The sequence below is a fragment of the Zeus faber genome (assembly GCF_960531495.2).
Source record: "Zeus faber genome assembly, chromosome: 16".
NCBI lineage: Eukaryota > Metazoa > Chordata > Actinopteri > Zeiformes > Zeidae > Zeus > Zeus faber.
Window position 1 is genome coordinate 30,671,630 of NC_137202.1, and position 12,002 is coordinate 30,683,631.

The following is a 12,002-nucleotide window of genomic DNA, read 5'->3' on the forward strand; positions in this document are numbered from 1 at the left end:
GCCACCAAATGTGCAAGTTCTCCCACTTAACAAGATGAGAGAGGCCTGTTGTTTTCATCATAGGTTCACTTCGACAATGAGAGACAAAATGAGAAAAAAAAAAATCCAGAAAATTACATCTGATTTTTAAGGCATTTATTTGCAAATGATGGTGGAAAATAAGTATTTGGTCAATAACAAAAGTTAATCTCAATACTTTGTTATATACCCTTTGTTTGCAATGACAGAGGTCAAACGTTTTCTGTAAGTCTTCACAAGGTTTTCACACACTGTTGCTGGTATTTTGGCCCATTCCTCCATGCATATCTCCTCTAGAGCAGTGATGTTTTGGGGCTGTCGCTGGGCAACACGGACTTTCAACTCCCTCCAAAGATTTTCTATGGGGTTGAGATCTGGAGACTGGCTAGGCCACTCCAGGACCTTGAAATGCTTCTTACGAAGCCACTCCTTCGTTGCCCGGGCGGTGTGTTTGGGATCATTGTCATGCTGAAAGACCCAGCCACGTTTCATCTTCAATGCCCTTGCTGTTGGAAGGAGGTTTTCACTCAAAATCTCACGATACATGGCCCCATTCATTCTTTCCTTTACACGGATCAGTCGTCCTGGTCCCTTTGCAGAAAAACAGCCCCAGAGCATGATGTTTCCACCCCCATGCTTCACAGTAGGTATGGTGTTCTTTGGATGCAACTCAGCTTTCTTTCTCCTCCAAACACGACAAGTTGAGTTTTTACCAAAAAGTTCTATTTTGGTTTCATCTGACCATATGACATTCTCCCAATCCTCTTCTGGATCATCCAAATGCTCTCTAGCAAACTTCAGACGGGCCTGGACATGTACTGGCTTAAGCAGGGGGACACGTCTGGCACTGCAGGATTTGAGTCCCTGGCGGCGTAGTGTGTTACTGATGGTAGCCTTTGTTACTTTGGTCCCAGCTCTCTGCAGGTCATTCACTAGGTCCCCCCGTGTGGTTCTGGGATGTTTGCTCACCGTTCTTGTGATCATTTTGACCCCACAGGGTGAGATCTTGTGTGGAGCCCCAGATCGAGGGAGATTATCAGTGGTCTTGTATGTCTTCCATTTTCTAATAATTGCTCCCACAGTTGATTTCTTCACAACAAGCTGCTTACTTATTGCAGATTCAGTCTTCCCAGCCTGGTGCAGGTCTACAATTTTGTTTCTGGTGTCCTTTGACAGCTCTTTGGTCTTGGCCATAGTGGAGTTTGGAGTGTGACTGTTTGAGGTTGTGGACAGGTGTCTTTTATACTGATAACGAGTTCAAACAGGTGCCATTAATACAGGTAACGAGTGGAGGACAGAGGAGCCTCTTAAAGAAAATCTTGCTTGTTTGTAGGTGACCAAATACTTGTTTTACCGAGGAATTTACCAATGAATTCATTAAAAATCCTACAATGTGATTTCCTGGATGCTTTCCCCCCATTCTGTCTCTCATAGTCGAAGTGTAGCTATGATGAAAATGACAGGCCTCTCTCATCTTTTTAAGTGGGAGAACTTGCACAATTGGTGGCTGACTAAATACTTTTTTGCCCCACTGTATATTATTATAATATAACAAAACAATAGAACACAGGGTGCCTGGCCTAACCAACTCCTGGTGGAACTAATTTGTCTGAGGGCAACGTCCATCTGGTCCACGGGACAATTTTATGCATTCAATATTACAACTGAATGTGGCCTGCTACATGTTAAATCTGGCACATAAATTAATTCTTAGGTCACAATGCTTAATTAATAGTCACTCTTACAGGATGATTTCAGAATGTAAAACAAAATAAATAATGCAATTAAACATAAATATTAGATATATTATATACATATAGTATAATATAATTACATGTGGTGACATTTTGAACAGACATCATAACTAATGCAGTGTAGTATGATTCAACACGCAGTAGTAGTTTGAGAGCCCTGGTTTAAACAAAGCATTGAACATCATTGAACCCAGTGGCTGCTTACAGGTCGGGGAGCGGCTCTCCCTTCAGGGGGGGCAGCAGGCTGCCGGCCCCCAGCAGACAGTGCTGCACGATGGCCAGACTTTGCAGGACGTCATCCCTGAGGAGCACAGCAGAAGAAGTATAGCTTTGTTTCTAAAGCACAGTTACAAAGTGCTTTACAAATAGACGAATGGCAGACAAACAAAGGTAAACATGTTATTAAAAGCCTCATCTATAAAAAAAAAGCAATAAAAACAAAGCAAACACATGTAAGATAAGTGAAAACAAGCAGGAAAATTGAAATCAAAATGACAGAAAATAAAGGGGTTTTTTTTGTTTTTTTTAAACACCCCACCCACATTGGACCTGAGCAGGTAGATGTACTACCTGCTCAGGTCCTGCTCCCCCTGGGCAACCCTCTGCAGCCGCTGCAGCTCCGGCTGCAGGATCAGGTCCAGGACGTAGAAGGCAAAGGAGATCTCCTCCGCACACGGAACGTGCCACTGGATGTCTAGATTCCACAGGTCTCCAGGTCGACCCCAGTCCTGGAACACACAGACCCGACCTGACACACAGCCCTTCACCATACTGCTTATAGCATCATCAGAGCAGTGGTGGAAGAATGACACCTTCTATTGAAATAAAAGTGCAAATACCCTGGTACAAATGTACTCTTAAGTCTAACCTTGACATCCGCAATTTCCCTCTGGTGATGATAACTAAAGTACCAATCTTAATAATCTTGACATTTCCACTTCAGTAAAAGTATAAAGTATGTGCTCTTAAATGTACTTTAAAAATTCATTTAGGGGTGGGGGACAGTGACGGAGAAAGTGTCCGATTATGCATAGTTTAGTTCCATAAGGAGAGGTAAAATAAAAATAAAAACATGCTGTTTTGCCGCCCCATCACTGGCGTGCATTGTCAGCACCATCGGAGAGGGACGCAGGTGTACCCCAATCACTCCCCCCCGTGCCCTTTTTTTTTTCTTTTAATATCGCAGATTTTGGGGTTTGAAAATTGCTTTCTATTACATTGCGATGTCAGTTTGAGTTTGATTAATCGTTCAGCCCTACTTCTATACATATGTAGTACTAAATATGCAATGGCCTGATAGAACAAAGTCTATAATACCACATAAAGTGCCACGTAAAAAATCTGCAGATGATACTTACAATTTACAATAAATACAATTGTTGAAAAAAATTGTATATAATATTCTTTTTTCACAGATATAAATTTCATAGATATAAATCAAGTTACAAAAGGTTATGCAACTATGCTAAAATTGTAGTACAGTAAAAAGTACAGATATTTGCTTTCAAATTTAGTGGAGTAAAAGCAAAGGGTGGAGTAAGAGTTAAAAGTTGTTGTTAATAAATTCTGTTCTGCATGTGGAAGAGGTTCTTTTTAGAGATTGTTCCTCCATATGGACACTCTACAGACCACAAGGAGCAAAGCTGCTTTAGCCAATTCACCATGACTGAATTGAAGGAATACTTTAACATGCCTGTTCTTTGCATTTTACCAGCTTAATAAATATTTCTAAACAAAATAATATTACGGATTACCATTCTAATGTCTGCTAATCTACAGGTCTGAGTTCAGACAGCAGCCATCACACCAACTGATCTCATCCACCAGGATGAGAGAACAGAGGCCTTTTCTCAGCAAACAGTCCCTGAAGGAGGTGGCAGCTGACAAACAGCATGGCCCCGAAATAAACAGAACAACAGAGTCTTTTGACGACAGCTAATTCACCACTGAGTGCGACTGAGAAACTTTTTTGCAGGATTTAGTGTTTTAGATGTCACGAAGTTCTCTGATCAAACAAGCAAATACTGGTCAAGATTTTAATGTTTCTTTACAAATAAGAATAAATCAGCATTACAGATGGTAAATATGGCTCAGCGTCACCTACTGTTTGAAATCAGCACAAAGCATATAGGGAGGATGATGACTAAATAAGTAGCACAAGTTAGTCGCTCTCGATGTAACAAATGAAAAACAGAAGGAAGGGTATTCCAATTTCCACAAACCACCCCGCAGTGAGCGGAGACAGTGAAAACACACACCTTTTCAGAATCAAGACATGCCCCACCCGTTCACCGCCATCTGTCGCCCACTTCTTGGTGCAGTGGCAGGGGGATTGAGTCACTTTTTAAAACCTTCAGAATGACCAGTGTGCTTATCGTACCTTTATGGGCAGGTAGTCGTCGCCAGGCTGGCTCACCCGTGGACTGTGGAAGCCCCCCGGCACGCTGCAGTACTCAGTGGGGTAGATGAGCGCCGTAGAGCGCAGCACATGGTGCAGCAGGTTGCAGGCCAGCGTGTAGCCCTGCTTGCACTTGAGGTGCAGTGCGAGCTGCAGGATCTGCACCAGCTGAGAGCGGTACGGCAGAATCTTCTCTCCATCCAACCGGGTCACCTGAGTGCACGAGAAGTTAAAAAGCCGTAACCATGGAGACCAAATCAAGGCTATAGTCATAAATACTACTAACAAAGATAAAAGCACCTCTGACAGCAGCTGGAGGTTCCACAGAAACTCTTTGTCCAACTCCTCCTCATGCAATACCTCCTCATCTGGGGTGAAAAAGTTGAAGAAAAATAAGTTACATATATGAATAAGTTAATAATTATTCATGACTATCTGGTTCTTTCACACTTTAAGTTCAGTACGTACTGGTTGCGATCTGGTTGATGGCATTGCAGCAATGTGGAACAAAGCGTTTGAGTGACTCTGCAGGATGACACTGAAACAGAAGCAGAGGATCAAGGTGTACTTTGTGTGCGATAGAAAAAAAACTGCCCCTTACAGGGAAACTAAAGAACATTCAGTTTGATGGACCTCACTCAGCACATGACTACGAGGCAGCAGCCCATTCCATTGGCTCCAGCAAGAGGAAGAACCAGGACATGTTTGGATTGACAAGAACTCTCATGTATGCACAAGGCTCAGAAAGCCACACTCCCCTGGCCCAACCTCTGAACCCCTCAAATAGACATGGGAAGACCGAAGCACCCTGGGACACCTGCAGAATAAGTGGTCGATCGCCAAAGGCCAAGGAATCCAGTCTCAAATCGACATTCACGATTTCTATGACGCCATTCAAACTAGCCGAAGAAGCTGCTCTCTCCACCCTCCTAGGATTGCGGATGGATCCACCCATGTTATGGGGATGGTAGCTCAGGCGGTAGAGCTGGTGGTCTAGTGATCTAAAGGTTGCTGGTTGGATCCCAGGCTCCTCCTGCTAGCATGCTGTAGTGTCCTTGAGCAAGACACTTAACCCCTAATTGCTCCTGATGGCTGCGTCCGTCGGTGTTTGAACAATTGTAAGTCGCTCTGGATAAAAGCGTCTGATCAATGACTAAATGTAAATGTAAATGCACCCACATTAAAGACCAAAATACAATCATCCAGAGGCTGACACAGAACTTCGAAAGACTCTTAAACTACCAAAAGCAAGTTGGCATCTCAATCCTGGAACAGCTTCCCAACCTTCCACTCTAAATAGGATCTGTCACCAACCTTCTGAGATACAGTGTTTGCCTTATAATTGTACAATGAGAACCCCTGCCAGGCAAAAAAAAAAAAGAGCAAAAAAATATATAATAACTTTTCACACCAAAAATAACGGCACTTAACGGCCTTTTTTTATTGGAATTTACAGTCCATTTATGCTATTTAAACTCATGTACAAGGTAGGGATGTTATATCGTCCCGACTAAACAGACTGTGTCCGTGTCAAGTTATTGGTACAACAGGTACAACACGGTAGTGTTTCCCAAATGGGAGCAGGAGCCAGTGTCAGTGGCCGACCTATACCGCTTTCGTGGTGGGTGCTGCAGGAGTTTTACTTTCTCACTTTATGTACTTGAAAATGACAACTCTGCATAACATTCGGAGGGAGGGTCTCATGAAACCCTGCGGCGCAATTAAAGTTTCCATGAATCATAATGTCGAATGAATCGAAGATCCCACCCCTGCCTGCTCAGGTGCACTACCGCCTCCGTCCGGTTCTTCAGCCATATATTCACTTATTTATATAGTAATATTTACTTGTATATTCTTTGCCTCGATTGTTTATTTCAGAAATGATTTCATAGGCATATTTATTTTTAATTGTGGTGATGACGGTAATAAGCTTACGCTGCGATGACGTCACATGACTGTGGAAGCCCTTATCAAAGTCGCTTTAAATGACTCTGCTCAGCGTTCCTGTGGGCAGTGTAAACATGATTTCTCTACCATGAACAGGATACCGGGCTATAACTCACACAACTCATGATTGCAATCTATCCTTGCTTTTAATAATTTAGTAAAAGACAAATCTTCACTTTTGGTAGGTAAAAAACAGACCTCGGGAACAGGCTGCAAGGAGAGCACTTGGGGACCTGCATGAAGATTTCAATAAATTGGCCCCCTCTGGCAAAATGTCCTTATCCTTACCATATCCTGATGCCATGGTGAAATTTTTCTCCCAGTCAAGGAAGATAACGGGCAGCAATGAATCATGCACACTGTGGTCATGATGTGCTAATGCTTTGCAAAGGTCATTGGTAATGGTAGGGTCACACCACCATAGACAAGGCACTACAAAGCCAAAGGCTGGAATGGATTTAAAACGGAGCTCAGCTTCATCCAGCTGCAGGGGGCGGAGCGATGCGGGACGACGAGCTGACGGCTTCACGCCGACAAGGAAAGTTGAGCAGGTTTCAACTTTATGCAAATCAGCAGCGCAGAGCACCAGGCAACAGCCAGTGGGAGGGAAGATAAGCTGTCAACAGAGCTCAGACCACTGCATAACTGTTCATGATTATGATATTTTGTTAAATTAAAAACATCCCTTACACTATCGATAAAATAAGGAACGCGTCATTTTATGTTTCCCCAATAAGAACAATTCTTTATTTTACGGGAACGGGCACGATTACTTATGTCATTTTTTCAAGAGGTTATTTATTTTGCTAAGTAAATGGCTACACCATTTTAATAAAAAATAAGAAGTACGCACGTCACCATCTATCTATATAATGTATATTAAATACGAAAAAGGATAGAGGTTTGAAATGTTGGGCACACACACAACAGCCAGTCCATTTTGAACAGACAGGCCCACAAATGCCAGGGGCACAGAAGCCCCGTCACCGACAGTGTGACCGTACAGAGACGAGACGAGAGCTGCTTAGCTTCACGCTGCAGCCCCGCCTCGGGCGGTGTGACCCTACCATAACACTGATTTATTTTTCATTTTTATGCAATAAATGCAGCTTCTTAAGTCTTCCTCTCATTGTGATTACTTTGTTTAAGTCTTAAATATACCAAGCAAACAAAAACTTGAACTCAAATATTAATTGCACACCGCCTCCTGCACAATCTGACTGAAGTCGACCGTTCCAATACGCCATCACACGGCCTGGAGTGTTTAGGGCTTTTTTGGTGTGTAACGCCAGGCCTGGAAAGAATTCTAGGGGAAACACTGTAAACTCTGCCATAAGATCCGTGAAAAACAAGAAAATGCCCAGACCAGACCGCATCCCAGCTGAAATATTTTAGCAGTTGTTTTTGCAAAGAAAAAACAAAACAAAACATGGTCATTGCCTTTTATAGCGCTTTCCAAGCCTTCGACAGGGTAAAGCCTGGACTCCTTTGGAACATCCTCTTGCAATATGGCTGCCAAAAGAGATTTGTGATGATGTGATCTGATGATGGCCAAAGTCAAGGCTGTGTGCTTGTACCGATGGTATTTAACGTCTTTTTACTGGGCATCACAACACTGGAGGCAGTGAGCCTGGACTTCAGAGGTTCCAAGCTGCCACAAAGATAAGATCTGAGCATCCAGCTTAAGTTTGCTGATGATTGTGCTCTTGTAGCAGAAATCCCAGCATGCTCACTGCGGTTGTAGAAGCCTACAGCAGAGACTGTGTGAATTTGATGAAGGATCATGGCTCGACCAGGTCTGCAACACAGTGCATCTAGCGTCAGACTGTTCAGTTGTCAGAAAAACTGATAAGTAGTAGTGGAATTCATCCTCGGATACAATGGACAACATTAAGCCTGTGTGTGTGTGTGTGCGTGCGTGCGTGCGTTACCTTAGAGGCTGCTCTGCACATGTCGGCTACCATCCTTCCAGATACTCGGGTCTCAAAGATGTTGGTGGTGGCGAAGATGAAAACCTTCTCCAGAGCGACCTGTGAAGCATATACACCAAGAGTCTGTCAACACCTCAGTGAGCATCAGGTTCATGCTAGGATTTTAAATTCCCAGCCAATGTAACCACAAACATCACAGTTTGTCGTGTTGCTCATTCACAAAGCATCAAATAGACAGACTCTGCATGTGTGTCCCACCTTGAAGATGTCCATGGAGCACTGCGTTAGGATGGTGCTGAAGGTGGAGGACAGGCCAAGCTCTACCAGACTCTCCAGGTGAGTCATCTTCTCCGTCTCAGTCTCCTCCCTGGTCTGCTCCAGAGTGCTGCTGTCTATCAGAGCAAAGCACCTGCGCCACACGTGCACACACACACACACACACACACACACACACACAAACACACAAACACACACTTTCTACTCAGTTCTTTTTCTGGTATGAAAACATAAATTAGAGCGATAAAGTTTCAGCCTCTATTGCTATCGTCTCTATTGCTACCGTTTCACTTTTTCATTAAAGGGAAATACAAATTGCTCTAAAAGAAAGTAGAAATGGTTAGAATGAACACAGATCAGAATGTGTACCTGTCCATGAACTGCAGGACAAAGTCTTCAAACTCTGCAGATGCTGAACACATCTCCCTCTCCACCTGAAAGATGCAGATCAGTGAATGAACAGTGTTTTTGGGGTGATGTGTTAGTGTGTGTGGGCGGAGAGTTACCTCTGACAGATCTGTTCGATCATGGAGGGCGGAGGAACAGTCCACCAAAGGCACGAGAGTCACGAAGGTAGCAATGAACTGGAATGTAATCTGGAGAAAAAGAAGCAATGTTGAGATAAGGAGTGAAAGAGGAAGAAGTGCTCGGCCACCAGTGGTGGCAAGTAAGGGTGCTTCGATCAATCGGCTGATGTTCCTTTGTTTGATCGGTGATCAGAAGAGCCGATCAGATGACGCTAAACAGGCGAGAATTTCTCTTCCCAGTTATGTCTGTACAGTGTTTCCAATATATTCAAATATTTGTGGCGGCCTCAATCAACATTGACCGCCAAATATTACATTTTTACACAAAAACGTAAAACCAAAATTCTAAGTACGTAGGCTGTTTATGAGTAAACAAATTCTGAGTTGTTTGAACCAAAACCTTATATTTAAAATAGTAACTTTTGATTGACTGGTGATAAAAACATAATTGACACAAGGAATTAATCACATTTTGCAAACCTACGTGCAAATCCATCTAAGACACAGGTGTGTGCCTTCCACCTGAGAAATTCTTGAAGCCAAACGGTAACTGAAGGTCAACTGGTCAGGAACCTCCCTCGAACACTGTGAGCACCCGGTCTACCTAGGGGTAACCCTGGACAGATGCCTCTCTTTTAAGACCCACACTGAGAAGACCAAGTGTTAAGTGAGTGCGAGGAACAACATCATCCGCAAGCTCACTGGAACAACCTGGGGTGCTAATCCACAGACTCTGAAAGCAACCGCACTGGCTCTCTGCTACTCAGCTGCAGAGTATGCCTACCCAGTATGGGAGTGAGCTGCCCATGCCAAGAAGTTGGACCCCGCCCTCAATGCTAGCTGCCGCCTTATCACTGGCTGCCTGAAACCAACACCTACAGACCAGCTATAGCCCCACCAGAGATAGGACGAAATGCAGCAAGCAAGAAAGAGCGGCAACAACAGTCCAATGATCAAAGACATCCTCTCTTCGGCCATGTGCCAGCCAAAAGCCGCCTTAAATCCAGAAAAAAATTCCTAAAGAGCGTTCCACCTCTCAGAACACCGAGCGCAAGCAGTGAGAGTCACCCGGTGGGAAGAAAGACTTGACAACTTCCCACCAGAAACAACAATGGAGCTAAAGGCGAGCGAGGCACTGCCCCCTGGAGCAGACACCAACTACGCAGTGTGGAAATGCCTTAACAGAATAAGATCTGGTGTTGGACGTGCAAAAGCCACGATTGCCAAATGGGGATACCTGAATGACGGGGACACTGTGTGTGACTGTGGAACTGGACCACAGACCATGGAGCACCTCCTGATATGTCTGCTGCTGGAACAGCCCTGCACAACATCGGACTTAGCAGAGTTTAATGAGAAGGGACAGCAATGTGTTCTGAACCACATCTAGCCAAGCCTTGTAACTGACTGTTTTGTGGACACGACAAGAAGAAGAGTAAATCAAATACGTCTAGAGTGATTTACTATCTCTTTTATCTGCAGCCCTAATATATTTATATAATTTTTTATTTATCTTTTTAGTTTGCACATATTTTATATTCAATTTTTTCCCAATCAAAATTATTTAAATGATATTCGATACAAATATATACAAACATATCGTGACAACATTTAACAGAAGTTATAACAATGACAAGGTTTGGTATAAAGTAAAAAATAAAAGGTTGTTTTAAAGAAACTTTGTGTATAAACAGTTTCTACAGATAGATGTAGAAGATTTCAATGAAAAGACACAAAGTGTTTGGTATTGACAAGTTCTTCCATACTAATTCTCATAACAAATAAATGTAAAAGTTCCATAAATTTTGTCTGCATTACAATATAGACAAGTCATCTATTCAACTGAATTTTGCAACTGTACATTATTAACATAAAAAATACAATGAAGTACAAATTAAAACTAACATTTTCTTATTACATTTATAAAATACAATGCATTTATTATTATTGTTTAAAGGTAATTACAAAGTTTGTCTTTGTTATTGTTCCAGATGCCCCAAAAAAGCCGAAAGTCGGCGTTGGCGTGTTTGAGAACATGTAACAAGTGGTATAAGGATGTAGAATTCAATAATGAATGGAATAACCTTCTTTCCAGAATGGAAGACGATCCAAAAATGACAAACAACAATAATGAATCAATGTGCATATTATTGAAAATGCAGATTTAAGCTGAGAAGATGAAAATATTGATGAAACATGAAGTGATTAACAAGATGGAATGTTTATGAACATGTTTCCATCAGTTGATATTGTATAGAAAGTATGAGAGCAGCACGTTGATGACATCAGCAGCAGAAAAATCAACCTTGCAGAGTTACAGGAAGTACGATAGCAGCACGTTGATGACATCACCAGCAGAAGGAAAAACCCTGCACCGCTACTGGAGATGAAACCAAAGAAGTTGAATGTTTCCCACTTAATTTCCCAAACAACAATGGGAACGTTTTATACCTGTTGTCCAAACTTTACAAACCCACCGAAAATTTAAGAACATAGGCGTTACATTGAGAACAGTCACTTTGTGACATCAACCCAGTGGCGACGCACCTTGCAGTCGCCTCCGCGAGCGCCTCATGTCGATTACGCACATTTCAGTATTTTTACAGCTTATTGGGCATAATCTCCGGGTGCATTGCAATGACATTTCACTGCATATATGTATGAACATACACTACTCACAAAAAGTTCAGGATATTTGGCTTTCCGGTGAAATTTATGGAAAATGTCAGCCAACAACAGTGGTGGGTTTACCACAACAACAAATGTCAATGTCTCAATAACTTGTCATGTGACCTTGATCATCAATTACAGCTTGACAAGGACGTCTCATGCTGTTCACAAGTCGACTTATTGTTTGCTGAGGCCTGGCCCCCCACTCTTCTTGAAGGGGGCCCTCAGGTCATTGAGGTTCTGGGGTACAGAGTTAGGGGCCTCTACACGGCCACTCAGCTGATCCCATAGGTTTTCTATGGATTCAGGTCTGGAGAAAGTGCTGGCCACTCCATTTGAGGTGCTCCAGTCTCCAGCAGCCGTTCCCTAATGATGCCACCTTCATGAGCTGGAGCATTGTCGTCCATGAAGATGAAATTAGGCCTGTGTTGTTCATGCAGGGGCACAATGACTGGATGAATGATGTCATTCAGGTAGTATG

The 12,002-nt window shown here is 42.9% G+C and overlaps 1 protein-coding gene across 2 annotated transcripts in view; it reads right to left on the reverse strand.

The window, feature by feature from the left end:
• The window catches only part of psme4a (proteasome activator subunit 4a), a 51,115-nt gene that overhangs the window by 14,643 nt on the left and 24,470 nt on the right, over window positions 1-12,002 (reverse strand). For both annotated transcript variants that reach the window (XM_080016706.1, XM_080016705.1), the window contains 9 exons: window positions 8,831-8,920; window positions 8,694-8,758; window positions 8,307-8,457; window positions 8,049-8,147; window positions 4,639-4,708; window positions 4,471-4,538; window positions 4,153-4,383; window positions 2,343-2,500; window positions 1,978-2,073 (listed from right to left, as the gene is read on the reverse strand). In XM_080016706.1, coding sequence (XP_079872832.1) covers window positions 1,978-2,073; window positions 2,343-2,500; window positions 4,153-4,383; window positions 4,471-4,538; window positions 4,639-4,708; window positions 8,049-8,147; window positions 8,307-8,457; window positions 8,694-8,758; window positions 8,831-8,920 — 1,028 coding nt within the window. The remainder of the gene's footprint in view (window positions 1-1,977; window positions 2,074-2,342; window positions 2,501-4,152; window positions 4,384-4,470; window positions 4,539-4,638; window positions 4,709-8,048; window positions 8,148-8,306; window positions 8,458-8,693; window positions 8,759-8,830; window positions 8,921-12,002) is intronic.